The following is a 27,385-nucleotide window of genomic DNA, read 5'->3' on the forward strand; positions in this document are numbered from 1 at the left end:
AAAGAAAATTTACAGTTTTATCACAATAATATGGATTTAACTTAAGTTAATGGATGCAGTATGGCGTTTACAGTAATAATAAGTAATAATATTTATATATTTATATGATAATTGTCATATAATTTAGCAATGTTTAATGCATTGAGTGCTTTAGGAAGAAGTGCTTGATAAATTGAAGATTTCAATGTTGAGTTGGATGAGTGCAGAGATTGTAGTGATTTACACTTGATGATCTTGGAAGAGTACTATGGACATTTTTTGCTAGTGTTTTTATATGGTCTTTAATTTCTTGAATTTAAAGATCTTTGTAGAGATTGACATTTCTAACGAATCATGGGGTATTTGCGATTATTTTCAGTATTTTGTTTTGGACAATATGAATTTTTTTAATGTGTGAGGATGCACAATTACTTCATACTAAGTAAGCATAGATGAGCAGTGAACGTATAATTTGTTTATAAATTAGAAGAGAGCCTTTTTTAAAGTTGATTTTTTATTTAGAATAGGTTAAAGCATTGAAATGCGTTGGTAAACTTGTTTAACTTAAGATAAAATGTGGGGTTACCACATGAATCGTTTATCAAGAGTTATTCCTAGGTATTTGACCGTAGGTTGCTAGGGTATATTTTCATTTTCAAAATTGAGTTATGGGGGAGTAACGTAACGGCTTAAGCTAAATATAACTCTTATGCTCTTAGAGGAGTTAATTTTAACCACCAGTTTCGACACCAGTGCGAGAAGGTATTTAAGTGGTCTTGTAGATCTGTTGTTATTGCTTCGATGTTGCATGATTCTATAAAGATGGTTGTTTTGTCTGCGAAGAGAGCACGTGTTTTTGGATGGTTTTTGCAGTTTTACGACTTCTGCGCAGTGTAGGAGTATGTTAAGAGAAAATATAGCTATGGATGGTTCTGATAAAAATATGGTTACAATAGATAACGGATTTTTAAATCGGTTTTGGAGTCGTGTAACTGAGGTTATTTCAAATTTTAGATCTAAGAGCTCGTTATATATGTATGATTCTTCAATATTAACTTCAATATTCTTCAATATCAATCTTTAATATGAAGGTTTCTAATAATTATCGATAGTTGTTTGCTTTTGGGAAATTGAAATGTATGGTACTCAATTTTGGATTCGTCAAAATATTTTTTTGTGGTTCTGTAGTCTTCAATAGAGTCCAGATTCAGTTTTAAGGCAGATTTTGTGTTAGTAATGGGGAATTCGTTGAGGGCTGAGTTGTCTAATGGCTTATGGAATTTAATAATGTCCGAAATGTAGACGTATATTGGGGGAATTTTTGTTCTATCCCGTAATTTATGGGTGTTGTTTTTTTTATTGTTGTCGTTTGTTGTACTTGGGAATGTTTTAAATTAATCCGATTCCTTAAGTTCTAATGTCGAATAACGATTTGGTGTGTAGAAAAGGGATGATTTTTCATTTGAAGTGCTGCGAGTCCTGGTGGTTTTTCTCGGCGATCTAAATTCGTCATCCAAATTTGGGAACTATAAATTGGGGTCATTATCATTTGACATGAGTCTGTTTCTACTTATGATGAGTGGTGGGACTTTTTTTTTTATTATTACGTGAATTTGGTCGAGATGTGTTTCTGTATTGGAAGTAGTTGGGTCCATTTCGGATAATAATATTAAACTATTAATAGGCTTGTGCCCGTATTCAACGGTTGCGAGCTATACGGTTCGTGTTTGCATGCTTTGAACCCAATTAAAATGTTGTACACATACAAGGTATGCGCAGCGCGGCGTAGACGTTTAATACTGTTATCGGAAGCTATAAAGCGGTCCGTGGCAATTAATGTGTGGACTATTCGGAGTCCCTACGTATACTGTTGACAAAAATTAAATGAAACGACGTGATGTCCTACTATAGTTGAAGCTGAATGATTTATTATTTATTTATTTATTTATTAAAAATATACGGATTTTCTCTTTTACATTAAAGTAACAATAACATTTAATAATAGTAGGGCATTAAATAAATTATAATAAGTAATACAATAATATAAGTAAATATTAAAACAGTATAGCCATTAAGATATTACAGTTGTATTCAGTGGCGCCCAGACAGGTTACCAAGAAGTGCAATTGCATGTGCTCTCGTCGGTGGTGGGTGTATGAGTGGGTTGGTGGGTATATAATTGGATAATTTTGATATCAAACATTATGGAGTATGGTAAGCAAATAACATTATTATTATATCATAAACATTATACCTATACGGCACTGGGTGTAGGCATCTTAATTTTAATTAATTATAATAAATCTTAATTTCTTAAATTTATAGTTTTTTTAAGAATTAATTACAGTTACAGACAACGATTTAAACGAACTTTTTTTTTTTTTTTAAATACTCAGTGGGTGGGTAGGTAACTATTTTAGTTGCTTGTACTCTTAAAATACTTCTGTGCGCCACTGGTTGTATTAGTTATATTATAGTTTATAAAGAGTGTATTAAAATAAATGAACATCAAATGAGAGGTCCTCATTGGCGAGTGATATAATTTGTCGTAGAGGCTCATTTTGTAAATAATTTGTGTTTGCATTAGAAATATAGAAGGTTTTTTATGAACGAGATGCATGCGAAAGAAATTTAAAATTGATTTAGGATAGCAAACACGGAGAATCTTTATGGTTAGTTATTAAACCACAAATACATTTTATATTTAGTAAGAGTAGGAAGATCAAGTACTTTAGTGATAATTGTATAATCGTGAGCTAAATGGAGAATACCTAACACAAAACAAAAAAATCTCAAAAATCTTTGTTAAATTCGTTGAAGTTGATCAGAATCAGAAACAGTGTAAGAATCTCAGATTACAGATCCGTATTCTAAAATAGGACGAACTAAAGCAAAATATAAATATTTTAGTGATTTAGTTAATTTGAAGTATTTGGATGGACGCACTAGGAAACTTAAAACTTGGTGTACAAGAAATAATTGTAATATGAGGACTTGAAATAAGGGTTCTAGATAGTTTAAAACCAAGATCAACTATATCATGAACGCGTATAATTTTCAAACCTGAGATATAGTAGTTACAAGTATATAGAATCGCACAATCAACAGCTGAGTTTATTTCCATAAAGAGCTTCATGTCATCTGCGGAACATAGTAATTTACAAAAAGGCAAAGTAATACGTACACTATTGATTATTAGTGAAATAAGATCGGTGATAAATGTCGACCTTGGTGTAACCCAGACGTCGACGAAAAACTGTTTGATTTTATGTCAAATAATTTTACTCACTGTTGCTTGTTCGTTAAAAAAGATCCAAACCATGATAGCAGAAGTTTTCCAAAACCAAACGCTTCTAGGTAAAACTTGGTGGTTTATAGTGTTAAATGTTTTGGCTAAATCAGTAAAAATAATATCAACTTGAGACCGTTTTTGAAAACACTGAAACACAAAATTAAATAAACTAAGTTGCAAGTAGTTGTTGATTTACCCGGTAGAAATATACAATATTTTACAATGGTACACTGATAAGTTAAATTATTATATTATTTTATCATTTATCAAGTATAAAATCGATATGAATGATTATAAAAGTGATTCAATTATCCAGTATATAATGATTTGAATAAAATGCCAATTTATTATAAGATTCGGCTGTGGGCTTCTTTTTTGATTCAAATAAATGGTTCATTTTATAAACTATTGATCAAATTAAATTTAACTCACTGTAAATAATTATTCACCATTCAGTAATATCTTAATTTTATATTTTATTATTTAAAATAAAGTCTTATGCGATGTTGTGTCATCATCATAAAGACGGATGGTATTAGAAAAGATTGTTTACATACTTATAAATTATATATTACAAACGACAAAACCAAAACGTAAACGAACATATACAAACAGCCAATGAAACTCAGGGATCACGGAATATTTCCTTTATTATGCTTATTTGTTGAACTTTTTTAAGCTTGATAATAATGATAATTTTTGGTACTTACCAACGAGAGAATAGGGAGGTAGAAGAGAAGTACGCTGAATTTGGACTCCCTCAGAACTAAAAATAAAAAAATAAAATATAATATGGCATATACATTGTATATAGTACTTAAGTAATTCTTTACTAAGCATAGGTTTTACATCGAAAACGAAGAAGTTGTGTATAAGGTGGGCTTTATGTATATATTTTTGATAATTGTTTACAATATAATAGAGGATAATGGAGATACAAAACATTTGTATTTATAAAATCTGGCAGGAATTAATGTATGTAAGAAATGTGAACATACATTTAAATATATATATATATATAAGCATATTTATAGTAAATATATAGTAGGTACATAAAATATAATAATTTGTATTTTTAATTTACAATCTAGAACAAGGATTATTGATGTTATGTTGTTATGGTGTGCATAACCTACACAATTGGTAGACAATGAATTATTTTGATTATAGTTTTGGGCAGTAGTATCATTAATTTATACTTTACACATTAAATGAATGCTCTAATATCAAGTATTAGTAGTAATAGAGTAATGAATAAGTATTAAAAATGTATATTTTAGAATTATCAGTAAATTGTTTTCCACGTTAGTTAAAAACTGTGTGGCACGCTAAAAAAATATAGCGTTGTTGATTATTTTAATATTTTATTAATAGAACTCAAGTATTAAAAAAACTTTTCATTTTTTTAATGAATATTCAGTTACCTCCAGGGTCCCGCAACGATCCTATTTAGGTTCACTTATTTTCTTAATACCTGCTAATAAATAATCTCCCCCATATTTTAAAAGCCCAGTAAACATTGTATTGTTTGTTGACGATGTTAAAAATCAAAATTCGAATTTCATATTTTAAAAACTTAAACTTTTTGTAATTAATTTCAAATAAACTTATATAATATGAAGTGAATAAAAAAATAATATATATATTAAATTATGATAAATGTAAAATTATACATTTTTTGCTCTGCAAAAGTCCTTTTATACATATATTTAATTATTTTCTCTTAAAATATATTAATCAATTAAGATATTTTAAATCAAATTTGTCATTCAAATTGAAAAATATATATTTATATTTATATAATAATATTATTCAAAATAATTTTAGGCTTTATATTTAGAAACTATAGTTTTTGAAATGTATTTTGGTATAAAAATTAGTTCTTTGGCAATATCGAATCAAGGATTTAGCTCTTATTATTTTGGTTAATATTTAGTAAGGGGGTTGGAGCGTAGCATGTTTTAAGGAGTAATATTTAGATATTTTATATAACATGAACATTTTGGTTGTGTCAATGTGTGAGTAGTATATGAGCAATAAGCTCGATTCACACTAGCGGTCTTGGTTCGGTCCGGTCACGGTCAAGGATTATAATGTACAGTTCTCATTACCGGTCACAATCAGTCAAGTTCTATCTGCATGTTGCCACAATGTGTACAAAAGTGTTCAAAAAACAATCAAAACACTGGATACAAGTCAACAGCCGTGTTTATCTCGGTCATATCCATTGTTTTGATAGTTTTTTGAACAATTTTGTAAACTTTGTGGCAACGTGCAGATAGAACTTGACTGATTGTGACCGGAAGTGAGAACTGTACATCATAATCCTTGACCGTGACTTGACCGTAACTGGATAATGAGTATACATAAAATACTAAATAACAAAACCTTTAGACCTCCAAATACAAAAATAGCAATATAATTTATTTGAAATGTGCAATTGCCCTTGTACTTAGTAATAGTAATTATGATTACGTTTGAGATGCTGCTGTCCATCTTTTATTTAACATTTTATTTTTTTCGTAGAGATTCCGTCTTTTGGACTCATACTTTTAGCTGATGGTGGACATTTTATTTCAACTGAAGCATTGTCCACAAGACCATCAAGAGATGCTGCCAAAAATGATAGACTATGGTCTACTATAAGGCCAGCATTTTTTATATTTTTCCCTATAACTTTTTGTAACTGTTCTTTGGCCATGTCTTCATAGTGGATTCCATACCTAGTGGCAGCATTACCGGTAAAAAATTATAAAATGTATTAAAAATATATATATATATATATATATATAAAATTTAAAAAAAATTGTATATATATTAATAATTATAGCTATATAGATTTACATATTGATAACTAATAAAGATAAAATAAATAATTATAAATTATAATCTCATATATTATTTATACTCAATGTTTTGCCACGATTTTTTAGTTTGTAAAAAAAAAATATATTATAATTACATCATCATTTTATTCATGATCTTCCCGGTTTTTACGTTTTAAGTTAGCCAAATTAGGGTTTTTCTGTGGTACACATAGCTTGAGACGTGTGCTTTTTTACCAAAACGTCAATCTTTATTAATTTTAAAATTTAAAATTATAATCACTGACAAAAAAATAAAACTTTACAGGTTAGTCTAGATGTCGTATGAAACTAGTGACTGAGTAGACTAATATTCTATTTTGTGTTATCGTAAAATAAATTTATTTATAATTATATATTTTATACTTCACAATTACAATACATAATCATTTTTATTTCCGTAGTCGTTAGCTCTAATTGATTTATAATTGTTCAGAATACGGGTATTGGCTACTAAGATTCTTAGAAATGTTCCAACGCCCATACGCACATGCACAAGTCAATTGATACGAAGAAAATATTTTTGCTCCGGTTGTAGGGCAGAAATTTGATGCAAACCGTACCGAAAGAAAAATAAAATTTCACCTAGTATCGATTGACTTGTATTAATTTTGAAAACATGATTGAATTCGTTAGTCTATTTCCTAGGTTTGCTTGGAAATAGATTTACGACTTTATTTTTAGTTAATATACGAGTATGATAAATAGTACGTTTATATTTTTCTCAAAATAAACGTGTACTTGACTTAGTTGTAGGTAGCGACAAAATGAAAAATATAAGATTCCACTTCCGAGTAAACTTAGAAAAGAGGAAGACAAACCAAAATTAGTTTTCAAAATTTAAATTGAGCTACTGGAAGTATGTTTAATTTACTTTCGCTTATTGAGTTAAATGTTTGGAAAAAAAAATGATTGCTCCAGCCTCCATAAAGTGTCATCGTAGTATAATGATTTGCACAATAACCAACATTTTTTTTTTTTTTTTTTTTTTTAATGGAAAACATACGTGAAGTTTTTTTTAGAATAAATTTAATAATTAAGTATCTAAAAAAAGACATGATACTTATTTTTAATATCAATCACTGATGTACAAATGGATTAACAAATTTCCTTAAGGCAAGCATCTGTATCAAATTCATCAACCAGTGGGCAAAGGTATACATGATGTTATTGCAAAATAATGTTCACCACAAAAAAGTGCGGTTTTAGAAATGTTGGCATTTTATGCAGTTCAAAATGTTATGACAGTTTGTGATGTTGCAATAAGTAGATCAATTTTCACTATTTTTTAAAATAATAATTTTTGTATGGCAAAACCATAATTTAAATTAATAATACAGGTATAATATTGTTCGATAATAATAATTATAAATAATACAAGTAATTGTTAATATTTATAACTAAACATAATTTCTATTTTATATTATTGTCCTTAATACTATATTATAAGTATAATGTTATGTTTAAATACGTGACCTATGTCAACATTAACCAAAACCGTGTTGTGTATGTCAAAATTGACTAAAATCCTAATGTAAATGTCAACATCCACTAGTACATATCTATATTATTATAAACATTTTCAACATTCACCAATTTAGTAGGTGTATGTCGATATTCACTAGGTGATTAGGTCAGCACTCACCAATTGCGGACATTCCCAGTAACATAAAATCATGAATCAACCAGGGTTTCATTCCCTAAAGATGAGCCGTGCAGCCATAGCTAAATTCACTAGATTACGCACGGGCCATAGCCTATTATCACACCACTCGTTTAAGTTGGGACTCAACAGTAGTGCGTGTTGTCCCCTACCCAACTGTGGTGAAGAATACTGTGATTTCCATCAACTACTCATAAATTGTCAATCTCTCTCTATCCAAAGATCTCAGCTAAAGATTCTCTTTTTCATCTCTGGTATTCATTTTTCCCTTATTGATGCTCTTTCAACCGACAATACTAATATAATCAAACATATGCTAAATTTTATTCTGCAATCAGGTCTCCGAATTTAAGAGTGTGAGCTTTACCCACCATAATTTATTTCAGATTCATGTACATAATTGTCGAGATATCATAATGTAACGTTAAAATCTCATTAATTAAAAAAAAAAATATATATAAAATCATGATTATGTTCAATATACATTTTTGAAAAAAAAAATATCTATAATATATATCCATTGTTATATTTTTAGAGATTATATTCGTTTACTTAATTTATAAAAGTATTAATTGTTTTTCTAATACATGTGATTTAATGGATATAGATCTTATTTTTGATATTTGAAATGGCAATATCAGCAACTCAGATATTTTAAGTTTAATTAGATTCAGAATCCCTGGTTATTATACACTACGTTTAAATATATTCTACATACTAAAATTATTAAATCTATATGGTTCAGAGTGTTGGGCAGTTGACAGGAAAATAGAACGGAATATGAGTGTTGTGGAAGTAAGAATGCTTAGATGGATGAGTGGAATGACAACAGAAGATTTAATAAGGAACGATGTGAGAAGTAGTATTGGTGTAGCATAGATAATGGACAAGATGAGAGAAAATAGATAGAGATGGTTCGGGCATTTTGATGCTAATGAGGCGAGAAGAAATAAAAATAGTAAGTTATAGATGGTTGGATACTATTGAGAATGATATGAAGGCCGTTGGTGTATTCGTAGGGGATGTGAAAAATCGAGACGAGTGGATGATTAAGATAAAGGTAACCGACCCCAAATAGTAGAGAGAAAGGCAAAGGACAAGAAGAAGACATATTTAAATATAAAACGAACAATGACAAAAATTAATTTAGTTTAAAAGTTTTTTTAACTTTAAAAAATGTTTTCACCATTTTATTTATTTTTTTTATTCAATGTTTTTAAAGTAAAAAATCTAATATTTTTGAAATATAAAGCTAAAATATTTATTTTTTGTATTTATATGTAAATATATCGTCATTTATTTATTTATTATTATATTTATAATAATACCTATTATTTTTCATATGCTAATATAAAATTTTATATTTGATAATCTATAATAAATAAATATAAATTAAATATTCGCTACTGATGGGACATGATGTGGATAGTATTGATTGGTTAATATTTTTTAAATAATTTTTTTTTCAGAATTTATGTATAATATTATATAATATTATACTTCTTCACGATAATTATGCTTTAGTATAATTAATCATGATAATATAAGGCAATAAGTAAATTTTAATAAATTAAAAAATATGTAAAGTTAATTTAGTATTGTGCTGTTATAAGTGGTGTAAACATTCTAAATTATAGATTAGACAGAAAATACTTTTAATATTTTTACTATCTCTTTTAAGACATTAAAGATTTAAAGAGGTAATGTATATTTGATTCTAGTTTTTTTTTATTCGTCCGTCATATATAGTTGCTTAATTATAATAGTTCATCAAATGCATTGCGTTTGTATTGCATATGGTGTGTATGAATATAATATAAACTTTTTAAACAATATCGCTATTTATTTTGCGTACTCTTAGTTATACTTTTTCAAATAATGCTACTCATACACATAAACACATGTAGTATAATAAATATATATTTAATATAGATCTGTTACTTCAGGTTCGAAATAAGATTTATGATATACGCTGAGTCTATACATACAATAATATCAGATTTTTTTTCTTTTTTTTTTGTGTGTAGTTTTTGTTTGCATCAGACATTACTGTCAAATATATCATGTATACGTGTGTGTATCACGAATTCTTATTATAACTTTTGCAGAAATTTAACACATTAACAATGCTCCTGTTTCCATATCTGTATGTACTTATAGCGTAATAAATCAGAAATGTACTTTGTAGTTATATGATATTTTTGGATTAAGTTAATGGTGTATGGTCAATCAAAGGTACTGAATTCTGGATAACTATTTTACTAAAAAAATTTACATTTCATTTCTTCTTAGTCATTCATTGTTTCTTGTAATTAATTGAGAAAATAATATCATTACCTTAACATCTTAGAAATAGCTAAACTCTATTTACATCTTAACTCTTTAATGTATCTCTGATTACCCTTCTTTATGTAAATATTTACTCGTTACATTTTCAAATCAATATGTAAGATTAATCATCTTCTTTTGTTTTGTTAATATCTCAATATTATCCCCTTTTTATATTCATAAACTATCATGAAATCCCCTTTAATCCACTAGCTATTCTTTCTCCTCTACTAATCCCTAAAATTGTATCAACCATCTCATTAATCAATCAGTGTGGTTTATTTTTAATTTTATATAATAAACAATGCTGAAAATATTTGGTGTACATATTTTCTACTATTTTCTTATTAGCATAGCATTAAAATAATAATATATAATTTTATAACATCACATTTCTATTCGAAATTTTATTTTGTCGATAAAATAGCTGAGCGAAGAATTGATCATATAAATGAATATGAAAGTTCAGATATTATTATAGTAACACGTCATCCCAAGTGGCAATTTCGATTTTAATTTTATTATTTAAGTGTCTAAATTCATATTTTCGAAATTAAAACACGATAACATTTTTGATATCAATAAAATAATGAATAAGCCGTTTAGTTATCTGAATTCGTGGAATGATGAAAAAATATTTTTGTATTTTTTGTCACTTATATACATGTATTTTTAGTATATTCAAATTAATGTTATGATTTCACAAAATCTTTTTCTGTGATTAAATACTGGTTTAGATTTGTATTTTTTATTTTCATGATTTTGATATTTATATTATTTTAATCAAATTCTTAAAAAAGATATCCTTGGAACGTTTCCATCAAAAAACCATTTCTCTTTTAGTCTACATAAGTCTGAATTAGTATTTTGCGTGAATTTTTATAAAAATATTTTTGTTTTAGAAACTTAGAGTAAAGATGTATACATTTCGTTTATTCTAAACATATTTTTTTTTTTAAATAAATCTATGTATAAAAACCATTTGTTGAAAATAATATGTTTAACGTTTTACTTGTGGGTACAATTTATATGGGTGTATTGATTGTTTCCTTTGTAATGGAGAATTGAAAAAACAGAACTGCAAACTAAATTTATTATTCGATCGTCATGTCATTTCACTCGAATTTATAAAATTAATACACGTATATGGTTGACTTGAACTTTTACAGCTTTTTTTTAATCAAAATTGATGTTACAACTTGTGATAATGTAGATCATTAATTTCTTCAGAAAAATTTTTCAGCGACTCAAAACGTTATTAGAAATTATTAATTAATAAATTATGTACAATGCATACGATAATGTGTAAAGAATTTTAGGAATAAATCAGTATTTAAAATTTAGTAAAATTACAGTATATTATATGAGTGATGAGAGAGATGGTGTGGTCAAAAGGATGTTTGAAATTGATTTGATTTATAATTTTTAGAAATTGAATCAATTTCTATAACGTACGTGTTATGACGCCATACATTTTTTTGTTCACAAATAAGAACACGTACATTTATAATTATTTATGTATATACCGTTGTAGGTTAGTAATGATAATTATTACTTAACTAGTAATAATACACATCGCGTGATTTGAACTCTTTAATTTTTGGAAACTTCATGGAATATAAATATTCGTGCACGTTGCTCATTCGCGTGACGTACATTTAACATTTTATACTATGATAATTTCAGTAAATTTTTTAAACTTTCCTGTATGTGCATATAAATAGGTGTTAGTTTTCTTCACCTAGCCCATCGTATTTATTGTTATTGTCTTATTTCTACTGTTCTAGTAACAATGAATTACATTATTTTATAAGCACCGAATTTATAATAAGTTATTTACGCATAATTATACAACAACAATATAATACAACACAAAAATTATTGTTGCGGAAATAAGTATGTTTAGATAGATGAGTGGGGTGACAAGAGAAGATATAATAAAAAACGAATATGTGATAGGTAGTATTGGTGTAGCGTCGATAATGGACAAGATGGGAGAAAATAGACTGTGAGATGGATTGAAAATGTTGAGGCTGATGAGGTGAGAAGAAACAAAAACAGTAAGAGTGGTTATGAAAATGAACGTTGAAGGGAAAAGCGTGAGAGGAAGGCCAAAAAAGAGATGGTTGGATACTATTGAGAATGATATGAGAGCTGTTGGTGTGTATGTAGTGGAGCTGTATATAAACTGCGGCAAAAATTAACCTTTTTCTAAAAGTCGATATGTAAACTGCGGCAACATAAAAAAATTAACTTAATACAGTATGTGACAAAACCGATAAGATAGGTACATTATATAAGTTGCAGCAATCTGTTTTATGTATCTACGATATTATATACAATATATACAAAAGTATCTATATACGTATATTGTTTAATTTATTATGTTATGTTGCGTCTCGCGTACAAAATGATAAGGTTATATAAAATACAGATGTATTTTTAAATTTTAACAAAATATACTAAATATAGGTTCCTATATTTTTGACACTATTAGTTAGTACCTACTTGATAGTGTAAGATGTCAGCAGACATCTCAACAACAATACATTAAACAAAAGTTTAATATATAATGGCATTTACAATAATGTTTAGCCAGAATGATAAACAATTAACTGTGTCATACAAACTACAAACGCTATCTCGAAGTTAAGTCATTGATAATATACGAATAGCTGTCATAACAACTATAATACCTAATTAAACAATAAACGCTATAAATGTTATTCTATCAATATATATATAGTATATATACGAGGTATATAAAATAAATTGACGCAGCTTGTATATTGTACCTTATCGGTATTATCATAGATTATATAATGTTAAATTATTAATTAATTATTTTTTTTTAATTTTATTTAATTATTTAACTATACAATAATATACAATAACACTAATTTTTATCTAAAAAAATATTATATAGAAAATATTACAAAATCTTAATTTTTATAGAGAATGAAAAATCTAAGATTAATTCATGTTCGAAATGAAAATTTATTTAATTTGTTAATATATAATAAGATATTATTACACACACACACACACACACACACACACACTATTTATACGTTTATTCTAAGAGAGACATAGACGGTACTTACGCGCGAGCGCGTTTGTTTCTCGACTATCATAAAACGTCATAAGCATATGTGCTTAAAGTTTCTTCGACTTCGGATCTCGTAGAAATTGTATACGTGACGTGCATTTATTGTATCGCTTCTAAAAATGTCATTTGCACACGACTTACACAATAATGAGTAACTGTAATCGATATAATTAAATATTTCGTTTTAAAAATAACTACAAATTCTATTGATCACAAATACAAATAAATTTTATGTGTGATAACATTAAGGAATTATTGTATAATTCATTGAAAATGAAAGATTAAGAAAAAATAAAATAAATATTAATAGTATCAAATGTACGTTAAGCAATGATTAAACGGTATGAACAAAGAAAACATACCTTTTAATTTAATTTAAGAAGACCTTCATCAATATTATCTTAATTATTTGTAAATTACGCTATAATTATTTGCAACATATTACCATGAAAATGTAGGACGATAAGTTTATATAAAGTTTCTTCATAACATTTTTTTACAACAATTTTCAAACAACATAGAGCAACATTCTTACCGAAAACTAATCGCTGAATTTCTTATGTAAATGTTCAGTTATTAATAAAATTGACTTAACAAATCTACAGTTTGATATTACAATCAATATTGATGTAATAGTGCATTCGCGAATTGATGAAGAAATTAATTCTTAACTTTCAAGCCACAACAGAAAAACTTCGAAATGTATTCAATTTTAAATTTAAAATGTATATTATTTATGATTCACAAATTATGTATGTATATAAGTTTTTTTTATCCAGGAGTAATGCATTTTAGACTCAACTACTTTCTTGTACTTTGAAATGAGAAATTCCTGTTACAGATGAATTAGATTTTTATATTTATATAAATATAAAAAATATAAAATATAAAATTTTAATATAAAAATATAAAAAAAAAAAAATGTGAAAATAAAGTTTTTCTGAATTTTTAACATTAGGTAAAATAGCATAGTGCTTTTAAACTTGTTTTTAAAACTCAAAACTACTATTTTTTTTTATTTTTTTTTTTTTTTGATTTAAACATAAAAAAAAAAATCTTTTGAAAGAAGAAATTTCTCTTTACTTATAAGTTTTTCGAGATTATATTACGTTTCAGAAACTTATAAAAAAAAGTAAAAATATTACAATGAAAAGCCTAACGCGTATTTTTAATTACAATTAAATATTTCCTATTATATTTATTAATCGTATATTTTGTAGTCAATTTATAATATGAGTATTTATGAAATAAAAAAATAAAAAAATGCTAAAACTATATTTACATGGTTTGGTTTAAAATCTAAAAATAAATGTGTTAATTTTTCTTTTTAATTTTAATATAATTCGCAAATTAAGTAGATTTTAAAAATAATTGCAACTTGAATTTACCTTATTTTCAACAACAGTTATGTTAAGTAATATCCAAACTTTGTATAATTTGAATGAAACTTGTACAAGTTGAGACTTCTAAAGTAAACTTTTAATTTCTTCAATAAACACTATATTTGGATAAAGGCAATATTTTAAATTTTTGACATGTTAATATTTTATTAAATGTCATCAATAGTATTGTTCTCTATGTTCCTGCTCTAAAAATATGACCTAAAAGTTTAATACGCATGGAATCTAGTGAATGCAAGTGATTTCTAGTTTTTTTATTTTTGTTATATTGAGATATTTAATATTAAAGTATAATATTTTATATAATCAAATATCAGTTTAAATTATAAATAATTGATTTTAAACTATAATAAATAAATATTCAATGTGTACAATTTTTTCAAAAGAAATTTGTAAACGAATAGACGTATTTGGTATCATTGAAAATTGTTTTGAGATTTTTCAAATTTTAATTTTACCTGAAATAAATACTCTTACCACGTAAACTTACATTTAACCACGTTAACTTGATTTTTAATTATTAATAAAATAAAAAAAAAAAAACATTTTTTTTTTTTTAATTTTAGTTTTAGTAAATAAAATGAAGAAGTGCATTGGAATTAGTTGTATACGTATACCTAATTTGATATAAATTTTGATTTGAAATTATTGAATGCCAATACTACCTAATTATTTGTAAATAACAAATCATAATTATCTTTTAAAATTATTGAGTACTCATACTTCATTTCATAATATCAAAATATCAGAAAGTTGTGTTATTTAAATAAACTAGTTGTAAGTTTAAAAGTATTTCAGGTTAAATAAATAAAATAAATCTTCCCAAAACATCTCATAAGACAAGATACCTATTGAAAAAATATCAATACATATATTTGTCTGTAAATATCATTAATCGATATTTATTTATTATTATTTAAGCAATTTAAATTTAAGAAAATTGTATTTTCTGAGTCAGTAAATAGTTTTTGGTTACCTATCGGTTTTATAAACTTATGAAGTATTCTTTTTCCTGAAATTGCTTTATGGGTACAAAGATTGCTCCAAAAGTTGTATTATATTATGTATTGTACAAGATCTATTACATTAAAAACTTATAACAATTTAGGTTTTAAAATTAGTACTCGGAAGAACTTAAAAAAAATACTCAATGTATTTTAGATATTTTGTATAATTATAAGTTTAGTAATAATATGCAAGATAGAGCTATTTATGCTATGAGAAATATAAATGAAAAATTAAAACCCTATTATGTTGAAACACGAATAATATAGTTTAATCTGTACATCATATTGTTTACATTTATTTATAAGTTTCTTATAATGTTTTGATATATGTAAAAATATCTAAATCATAACGTTACAATATTATTACTATAAAATATAGATCGACTTGTATATTTTATAGTACTATTATAGATATTATTTTACCGTGTAAAATTTGAAGAAAAAATATAGATAGAATTTATAGTGTATTTGGTAAAATTGTGTCCGGGTTGCCCTAATTGATTGATTAAATTACTTATGAGCGTATAATGTTTGGAGTCCGCTTAATATCAGTCATCAATTTGGTTTCGGTTGAGTTCGGTAAATATAATACGCGTATTCCTTCTAAAGTATGATAATAAATTCAGGATAACCTTTACCCATTAGGAAACAAATACGAGTTTTGTTGAATTATTCTGTAAAATTTAATGATATTGATTTGTATAATATATTAAGACACGAAGTTGATACCAATTTCCATTTGTATCATTACGTGGACTTGGTGTAATGTGAATTTTCAAGTCACAGATTGCCAAACACAGTTTGTGAATTATTCTAGTTTATTATACATCACACCATATGTGTGTGTGTGGGTATATATATATATATATATATATATATATATATATATATATATATATATAAAATTTTATACTTTGTTATAGTCGAACATATTGTGTTCTCGGTTGCAAATCTCACAATTCATGTCGTTTATATTTTGTTTGGTATTTTCAACCACTTTGTTAGAGATCGTTGACGTTATGAATTAGTTTCAAATCAGATATGCTATTATTTGAATAGAATTTCATCAACGGTATTCATTTGGTTTTAACTGATTTACTAAAATTTACGTTTCGGAACAATTTTATAATAAAATATATGCAATTATCCAAAAAATAATGAGTTACTGGAATTCTTGAATATAACGAAATTCTATATCCCCATTTTAATAATAATATCATTGCAGAAAACATTACATTTCATGTAAAATGTGATATTTTGTATCTAAATAAATTTTAAAATAAAATGGTTTTGCGGATGATTTTTATAATAATAATATTTTATAATTGTTGATACTTGATGTAAAACATTGTTATAAAAATATTATATTTTTGGTATAAGCCCGATTTTTTTTTAACTAAAATATGAAGCAACGGATATTTATCAATATATATATATATATAAATTGCAGCAACTAAGATTAATGTTTTAAATTAATTCATTTGAAGGTACATATAAAGATACCTTTTTTAAATGAAATATAAAGTTATTCTTGAATATGTTATTTATTTATGATTTAGTATTAAAGATTTCATGAAAATTATTGCTGTTTACAAGTAAAATAAATCATTATGGATTGACGATCCATTTTAAATGATTTTTACTGTGGGCATATTACCACCTTACGCAATAATAAGATATAAATAAATGTATTACAATGAGTTTTTTTGACAAAATAATTTAAAATCTTCTATCCCATTTAATAATATTAAGTTTTTTTTTTTTTTAATTTATTGTTTTCTGAGATTTTCAGTTGCATAATTTTTTTCTTTAAACTGGCAATTCTCCAGGTGGGTCTAAAATAAAAATCATAAGAAGGATTCTGTTATTTTTAATTCAATTGTTACCCGGAACAGAAAATTACAACACCGTAGTGAGAATTAACTTGAGTTAAATGCCTTTGCCAAAATACTATAACCTACAGTACTCTTTTTAATGTGCATTAAAAACACAATATTTCTTATCCACAAACTGAATATCTAAAAATAATCTACAATATCTAAAATACATTACATTTTATTTGCATAAATGATTTTATATTTATATTTTATTTTATATTTCATATGGAATTCAGTATTAAAGTATTTAGTATTAATACAATTTTTAGTTTGGAAGTTATTAATGTAATTCGAATCATAGTTGTCAATACAGTGTTTTTGTTTATGTTCTGAAATGTAATAATTCCTACATAGAAATTTACATATAATGAATATATATATATATATATATATTCATATTCAGAGCAAAAATAAGCTTAATATTTATTTTTATATTTGAAATATATATAAAATTAATTCAAGTATATAAAAATATATATGAAGTTTAATCAAATTTTTATTGATGAAGTGAATTAGTCTTTTAGGTTACGATAGAAGTATGATAAATGTCTACTTATTAAAAAAAAAAAATGTCAAAAATTTAGAATTGTTTTAAATAAAATTGGTACTTGTGGAATAAGAATAAAGTATTTTCACACATACACAAAATTACTAAATATGTACTCGTATGTATATCATGATGTGTAGAAATCAAAATGATTTCCACTAATTTTCTCAAAACAAATTTATTTTTTCTCGGAATTTGAAAACTGTAAAAGTGAATAAATCTATAGTGATTCAAACATCTTGAATAATCAATTAATTACTATAATATTACTTATTGTTGTACGTTCCAATCAATTTGTCACATACAAAATCAAATAGAATAATATTAAAATAATTATAATAAAATTTGTTATAAAGACCACTGTGTCATATTCCAATGAATAGGTAAAATGAAACAAATGAGCTAAGGCAGCAGTTTAAAAAATTATTTTAAGAGCGTGAACACTGCAATAAGAAGACATCGGTTAATTACATTTCGTAATCGGGACGCGTATGTGTGTTTACGTATTGAAGACCTGTGATTTTGTATGACTTGTTTTATTAAAATAATTTCAGTATTTAGTATAAATTAATGTTTTATATTTGTGTGCCACAATATTAAATCTTATTCCTTTATCTGATCTGTAAATGGTTAATTCATGATCGTTGAGTTCTCAAATTAGGTAGAGGTATACCATCGAAATATAGATTTACGACACTATGAATGATAACGTAAGAAGAATTCAAGGGGATTTCTTGATGCTCCTAGAATCATACATTATCTAAAAGTACAGTTATTGACCTAGCGACTGTCAAAATAAAGTATAAAGTATAGAGGATTATTTTTCCTTTATATTTAATTAATATCCAAATTATTAGATATATAAGTGATAGTATAGTAAAATAACTTGTATTAAAGTAAAAATAATTTTTATCATAATAAACAATTATATAAATCCAAAATGCTTATCTATTGAGTTTTATGTTTAATGAACATGTATGAATATATTTGTCGACTTAATCATGTAAGAAAATAATTACAGCTTAAAAATGAATACTTTTTATCAAAATATAATTATGATTTATTTAGTCATTCATATGCATTTAGTTTATATTAAATTTAATGGGTCACTCGAGAAAAAAGAACAATCGATGTCGAGGTCACCGCTCAAAGAGCTCAAAAACTAGAATATTTAAATAGATTAAAACGAATAACGCACAAATGATAATACACAATATGGTAAATTTTTAAAGATTAAGTTTGCAGATGATTAAAAAGCATGGTCCAAATATGATTTATAATTATTCAATAACTTAAACATACATAATTTTATTCAAAGAAAAAAAATTATACGTTTAATGCGTGATGTTAACGATTTTAATTAAATTTTTGAATATTTAATATTAAGTCAGTAAAAAATAATTAAAATTTAGTGGTTAAGTGATTCTACTCGGTTTAGTGAGTTTTAAGACCAAACAAAATCATTTAAACAACGGTTTGGAGGTTAAAATGTAATCATCCCTTCCGGCCATGGTACTCACTGCACGTCCATTTACATTTATATATATATATATATATATATTATAAAAATGTGTACAATTATTATATTTATAGAAGAAAAATTATAAGTGGTCATATATATATATATATATATATTGTTAAGTTTAAAGTTGAGTGAGTGCCTTGGAAAAATTAAAAAAAAATCAGGTACGAAACGACGTATTAAATCGTAAATGATCGGTATGGTATACCTATGTATACGCATACATATACGAAGTTGTATAATAATGTATCATACATATACGCACATACACTCATACACACACGTACACACAAATAAACAACAACAACAACAATAATAAAATAAAGGTATTTTTCAATTGTTTAAGATCGTGGTAAGACAGTGTGTAGTTAGGGTAGAAGGGCATATATTGATCAACGTGTCTCCCGGTCAGGTGAACGCCGCGCGCGGCACCGAGTGAAAGAGGAAAACGCACTAAATGTGCGTGTGGCGGCGGATGGTGTACGTAAGGACAATGGACAGGGCTGCGTGGTGGAAGGTGCGTCACGGTGGTAGGGCAAGTGGTGATTCGTTGGTAGGGATCGGTTGACGGAAGATGAAGGGCGGGCGGTAGGAGAAAAAGAAGGGTGAGTGGGTAAGCTATGGAGTTTGGTAGGTGGAGATGGATGGTGGATGTGAAGGAGGTATGGGTACCGCGGAGGGATGAAATACAAAAAAAATCCGGTAAAGAACGAAAGCTCGTCGCCGCTGCAAGCGCCACAGCGCAACTTGTTGGTTCGACGAAATGGGCGCGCGACGAGACGCACGGCAGCCGTCCAGCCATCCAGCCATTGAGCCATTGAGCCAGCCAGCCAGCCAGCGCTTCCAGCCGGTACCACAGTGAACGGTGCACCGCCGCCGTGGACGGACGGACGTCAGTCAGTCAAGCGCGCGCTGTCCCATCACAGAGTTGGTTATTCGCGTGTTCCTCTCAACGGCACGTTCCGTCCGCGTATTTTTCTCCTCTCGCACACACACGCCTCTGTTTACGCTACCGTCGCCACCCGTGTCCACGTTCGGTCCTCGCCGGTGCGCACGCGCCCGCACTCGTCGCACTCTCTACTCGGCGCCCGCAACAGGTGAGACCAACAAGTATTATATATACCTCGGCCCGCCATCAGCCATCAGCAACCACTAGTGGTCCCCGCAATCACACAAATACAAAAATACATACTCATACACATGCACGCGCACACCGCAATCACATACACGCACACGTATACATAAACGGGTTATGCACACAAACCGTTTCAATACTTTACCTTTGACAGCTCATCAGACACCGGAAAGTCGATGAGTTAGCCACACGTTATTTTACTATAGAATTGTTGGTCTAGTGGAGATGAACTCAACCTACCTCTCATTTTGGTTTTTTCTCGAATCTGTATGTAATTAAATGTTGCAATATTGATTTATAACATGTATGATTTGATCTAACCTGATCATGCATATAAACTTGGGTTAAATAATTCTCCCATTTATACACTACACTTAACCGAAAGCGTCTGTGACATTTCTCATTTATTATTTGACCGTCCTTCACTTTATACTAAACGTTTATCACTGTTCAATTACTTAAAATCTTCTAATGTCTCACCTCATCTTCCTTCAATACTTAACACCCAATCTGAAATGGTCATTAAGCAAATAATTATTTTCTTATTGGAAGCTGGCTTTGCAATTTAAGTTATTTATACTTTTTTCTCACACTATTATCTAAGCACCCATATTGATACAATGTAATTTTTTTTTTATATACTTATAATTTTTGTCAATTGTCACCTTTTATTGTTTTTCTTATGTTAATGTCTAACTGTGTTATCTTTAAGTATCGAGCTGTCATAGTTTTTACTAGAAGCTAATAAAAAAAACATGTGTGATTTTAAATTTCTTTCTTCTTCAAACATTTGTCTTTGTCGCATTTGTATTTTCATAGCTAATTTTTGTATTTTATTTATCAAACAATTGTATTGTTTATACCTGACGTAAAATGCATGTGTAGGGACACATTCTTGTTGGTACGGCTACACTATATCATTTTTAATTTTCATCCATCTAAAATTATTGAAATATAGAAATAATAATCACAATAAAATATCCTTTCTCCTTGTGACTAGGATAATAATATTAATATTGATGTTTTTATTGTATCTTTACCTACATGATTACCCTATTATATAAGACTGTACGACCGGAAGTCCAAACACGAATAGAGCACCAAACAATAACGGTTATTATATTCACTCGCACACACATACGCAGGAATACACACATACATGATCATATGCATGTATATTATATATTCAAATTATTATAATTCATCACAGCTTATTTACAACAATCTATTAATTCAAAAAATAGTCGGAAATCCGAATACTAATTTCATGTTTCTGTATGTCTACACTTGAAATATAATTTTGATAATAAAACTTCTATTCCTATAATTTATCATTATGGTAAAATGCAGTTAATCGATTTAAAATACGTATTTTTAAAAAGCCAGTTGTGTTTTCTTCTATCAATAAAACAGTTGATACATCAATCATCTTAAGACACTAAACTTTTTGTTTTGGATATACCATATCGTGATATAAATAATCAATACTTAAATTATTTTTATAGTAATAAAAGGCTATACAGCAAATAAATGTATGATATTCAAAATTTTTGTTGACAGGTTTTCCTTTTCGGTATTTAACTAAAATAATATAATTTTCACATTCCAATGAATTATCTTTATGCATGTACTATGTGAGTTAAATATATCTTTTTTTCTCTTCCTCGGTGAATTGACATTTAATTTTAAAGAAAAAATATTCAAATAAAATACATTGTATTACGATGAATAGTCATTGTTAGGTGCATGTCCTTGACACATTCAACTCGGTATTTTAGAATCAAATTAAGAAGTTTTTTGATGCTACATTTATGATGGTTTGTGTTGTTATTTATGGTACAAACCTTGATCTTAAATGAATTTTTCAAGTTGGAGGCTCCACGGATATTATAGCATCCCCCTTCAGGAGTTCCAACTTTTGATTGCACCATTTGTTTGTGCTTTGTTTCTGCTGATTATTGCCCGATTTTTAGTATTTGTGCTTTAAACCTTGATTTTTAATACATTTTTCAATATTTTGGTACTATGAAACCATAACTCACCATACATTCAACATTTTAGAATTCTTTAATATTTCATCATTGTTTTTTTGTACTTTTTTTCTTCGTTAATGGTCTATTTCTATTTGAGTTAAACAAATCGAAGAAAATGAGATAATATCAACACCAGTTCGACGTGGTATACAATTTTTTTTTATGTGTTTGTAGTCAATAAAGGTAAGGTGTCACCATGTATTTATCACCTGCTTGATAATAAAAGGGTGAATAACTCAAAAGGAAGTAAAGCATTAACGTCAAAAAAAAAGTACAAACAATTTATAGGAAAATACTAGAAGCACTAAAGAATTCCAAAACGTTGAATTAAGGGTGAATTATGGTTTCTTTTTCCCTTAAAAAATTAACTTAAAATTTTTAAAATCAGAGTTTGCAACACAAACACTCAAAATTGGACCCAGACCAGTGCAAACTTAACACAAAAAATCTCCTACTTTGGTTTCAAAATTCCAAGGTGGGGGTGTCAGGGAAATTAATCTGTCATTGTTATTATTATGAATCAAGTAAAATGATTTCGTATTCTTGCAAATATTCGTAATTCATAAATATTATCAAACACACATTTATGTGTATATATATACAATGGTTATATACACGTAATTATTTGTTGAAAAGTATGACATTGCTATTATATATTTAAAATATTCAATATTTTTTGTGAAAAAAAAAATACATCTCACGTAGTTCCATTTCACACACATTTTTGTGATAACGCAGATATTGTATAATATTATATTCAGCTAAACTAAGTTCAAAGTTATAACAGTCGGTGTATATACCTTTGTAAAAAATGTGAACTGAATAATATTAATATTTATCTTCAAATACATCGATGAAAATAAAAATAATGTAACCTATACTTTTAAGAGCATATAGTACAAATGGCCTTGGAATTGGAGAGGATTTCGGTGGTTTCACATCATCACTTTTTCTGTATTACCCGTGTTGAAATTGAATCTTCGTTACAATAGAGGTGTTGGTGGAGTTCGGATTATTCTCATAGGATTCGTTTGTGACACTATATATATATATTTGTTAGTACTGTAGAAAATGTATGCAGTTAATTTACGATTTCTTATATTCAGAGTTAGAAATGAAAATGTAGTAGGGTACGGTTTATGAATTTCAATTATTTTGTATATTTTTAATTGTAGCTTTTGTGAAAATTTTCCGTTAATAATAAATCATTAAGTAAGTATTCATATGTCATATGCCGTATTTGAGCAGTAATATGCTTTTTAAATGGTGGTTTGACAAGTAGTACTAGAATATGATAGCATTTGTGCTTTAACTTCACTTGGATTAACGAAAAATGATAATATATGTTCTGTTGTAGTTTAGATATAAGTTTGATAGCATTTTTGAAATAAATAAAGTAATGTGCATTTAAAAGTAATATTAATTGATTTTTTGAGTTAAATTTAGTATAAGTACATTATTTGTACATATCTATATATAATCTGACTGTATACAATTTCTAACTGAAATTATTTAAATGAAAATAAAATTCAATGATTTAATTGGTATAGCTTTTATATACTAACATTTTTGAAAATAAAATCATTTTTCTTTTTAAATTTTTTTTTGATATCTTTATAAATTAGCCACTAATTATTTTTTCATAATTATATTTAAAAATTTATAAATTGTATTTTTAAATTAATTTAATATTAATAAAAGATAAGCTAGTGTGATAGAATTTTTTCATATATTTGTATATGTCGCATCCAAATAGTGAAATTACTCATTTCATGAACTGGATATCCAGATAGTGAAATTCTTCCAGATCATGAATTTTAACGAAAATACATTATATGGACATCCATTTCATGAAACGGATAATACTTATATTGTGCACTTTGTATAATTATTATAAAACCAGATATCGTAGTATTATTACTGTACTTTTCTATATTGTTCTATGAACAAAAATATAACAATAATTATAGTCATAATAAATTGTATCATATTACATTATATTTTTATTTTATTCTTTATAAACCATACTCGTAGGTATATTATTTTTTATAAGCAAAAGTGTTACCTATGAAGTATCTTCTTTATTATTCGTTTTTACACGATAATTGATTATGGCAACGACTGTTATCATATTGTTTTTAAAACAAGCACACCTACTTGATTGGCAAGGAGATTTTGCCTTACACGAACAAAACAAAAATCATTGCTCTCCTAAAACTCTTTAATCATTTCTCGCACCGAAAATTCAACATTTTTATCAACTTGGTCAGTAGTGAGAAATTGAGTTATTGATTTTTTCAAACATTCAATATTGAACCATTCTTTAATTAAACCATATTTTGTTCTCATTTTATTTAATCCTTTTTTTTTTTGTATTCCATGATCACACAAATTATGTTTATAAATATCTAATTTGAAAAAAAAAAATTTTAAAAATTTTATAATATGTAGGTACTATATTCAATGCTAAAATTAAAAATATATATATCATAATACTATAATAATATTTTAATATTAATATGAATTTTGACAAAATTGTCTGAAGTTCTGAGTAATTAACTAATTTAATAATTGTTTTTAATAAAAATTTTTTTTTTGTTTTGTGCCCTTTTAAGATAATATTTAATTATGTTTAATGGTATTTAATTTTTTTAGTATTAAAAAAAAAAAATATTAGTTATAACTTATAAAATTTTAAATGTTAAGAGAGAGCTATATATATTTATAGCTATATATAGCTATATATATATATATATATATATATATTGTATATAAATTATATTTATTGTATTTACTGTTGCGAAATATTTTTTGGGAACCGTATTTAGTATTACTACTATGTATACTATTTATAAAATAATAATTATATGTACAAACTGAAAGCATAATACCTAGCACCTGTGTTAGACACAAACACTCACTAAATGTTATTTGTTGGACTTAGGAGTTACATAGATATTCATCAACCGTTATCCGATAAGGAAACATTCATTTAATAACGGATGTAGAATTACCGAAATTAAATTTTATATCACTCTTATATAATGTAGATCACGTTAAAACATTTATATCTTTATTGATATTAAAAAGCATGGTATGTAAACTATTTATTGCTAAATAGCATAACAATATTGTTTTATAATAATTACACAAAGTGCATAATAGATATAAGTATTATCCATTTTATGAAATGAATTTTCATATAATGTATTTTCATCAAAATTCACGATCTGGACGAATTTTTACTATCTGGACATCCAGTTCATGAAATGAATGATTTCATTATGTGGATGCGATATATAGATGTTTTCATTTAAAACGGGAACCTTAATTGTCTTCTTGTTATTTATTTATACATTATGTCTTATTTATTTGTAATACTATTTTATAATTTTATATCTTTATTTTGTTATTATATGTATATATATTTGGTTTAATTCGTTTTTATTAAAAAAATTAAATAAATAAAAATATTGTAACAAAACAATTAAATATATAAAATATATATAATAACTAAATAATAATTAATAATAAAGTAAAAACTAAATTCATATATAGAAATCTGACAAAAAAATAAAATAAGGAAGCCAGAGGAGTGTATGAAATTAATTAAAAAATGAATGATGGGAATGGAGCAAAAGCTAAGGAGGAGAATAGTCTTAGGAGTGCTATAACCAAAAGAAGACAGGAAAGAAAAAATAAGTTGTAGGCTAGGAAGAAGAGAAGGATAATTAAAATAATGTGGTTAAAATCACAATTTTCACATTTTCCGGTGTGCGAGAACGGCAGAGATAAAAATAAAAGAACCGTAGTCAGATTTCGCTCTGATAAGGGCATTAACATTTTTAAAAGACATGAAGGATGTGAGACTCAATTAGAACCCGCTGTAGTTCGAAAAAACGCTAGAATAGCGAAGAAGTATACCTTTTAGGAACTGAAAATGTGGGATCCATCTTAGCTTAGGATCGAGCTTAAAACCTAAGTAGGTGATGGAATAAGATGGTTGTATTTTCTTGTGTTTTTGTCATTTTATAATATCAAATGAGGGTGAGCCTAAATTTGTTTATGTGTAAATAATATTAAATGGCTTTTTTCAGGAGCTGTAGTGAAGAATGAATTAGAAAGTATAGAAGAGAGCATTTTTAAGGCGTAATTTATAATATTAACGGATCTATCGAGACATTTGTCAAAAGAAAATAGGACAATATTGTAATTATATTTTTTGAGGCCCGAATGCAGTTTAGCTACCGACCGACACACATACACAATTACATGCGTTAGTCATTATTTATATTTTTGTTTTCATTATTTATATTCTTGTGAACCATATAATATTGAAATATTCAAATTACGTATCGGCACGTTATCTGCCGTCGCCGGTTAACCGGTGTACGTAGTTTAACACGGCCGACGTGTTTTGTCTTCTGCCGTAAGTCGTCGCGTGAAGTCCAAGAAGGCCGTTAAAATAATATTTAATTTATACGCACGAATTACTGTTTTTTTGTTATAACTATTTTTTATATTTTATACTTTTATTGCGTTGGCGTTAGTCGCCATATTGCAGTTATTAATTCCTATTTTATTATACGTGTGTGCGAATTGCCACATTTATATTATATTATTATTATT

At 26.8% G+C, this 27,385-nt stretch overlaps 2 protein-coding genes across 6 annotated transcripts in view; one reads left to right on the plus strand and one right to left on the minus strand.

Annotated features, from left to right (window-relative positions):
* Positions 1–3,049: 3,049 nt before the first annotated feature.
* On the minus strand, positions 3,050–5,972 carry LOC112688828. The gene is made up of 4 exons (XM_025562214.1): positions 5,822–5,972; positions 3,982–4,037; positions 3,269–3,418; positions 3,050–3,120 (listed from the first exon to the last, which is right to left on the minus strand). Exons 1-4 carry the CDS (start codon positions 5,970–5,972, stop codon positions 3,112–3,114), a joined length of 366 nt encoding a protein of 121 aa, XP_025417999.1. The 3' UTR covers positions 3,050–3,111.
* A 14,414-nt stretch (positions 5,973–20,386) lies between these two features.
* Positions 20,387–27,385, plus strand: part of LOC112688846 (SCY1-like protein 2) — a 181,427-nt gene continuing 174,428 nt past the window's right edge. For all 5 annotated transcript variants that reach the window (XM_025562237.1, XM_025562235.1, XM_025562234.1 and 2 more), the window contains exon 1: positions 20,387–20,685. The gene's annotated coding sequence lies outside the window, so the exon portion shown is untranslated. The remainder of the gene's footprint in view (positions 20,686–27,385) is intronic.

Source organism: Sipha flava, unplaced genomic scaffold (assembly GCF_003268045.1).
Source record: "Sipha flava isolate LNK unplaced genomic scaffold, YSA_version1 40_pilon_pilon, whole genome shotgun sequence".
In the NCBI taxonomy this organism is placed as follows: domain Eukaryota; kingdom Metazoa; phylum Arthropoda; class Insecta; order Hemiptera; family Aphididae; genus Sipha; species Sipha flava.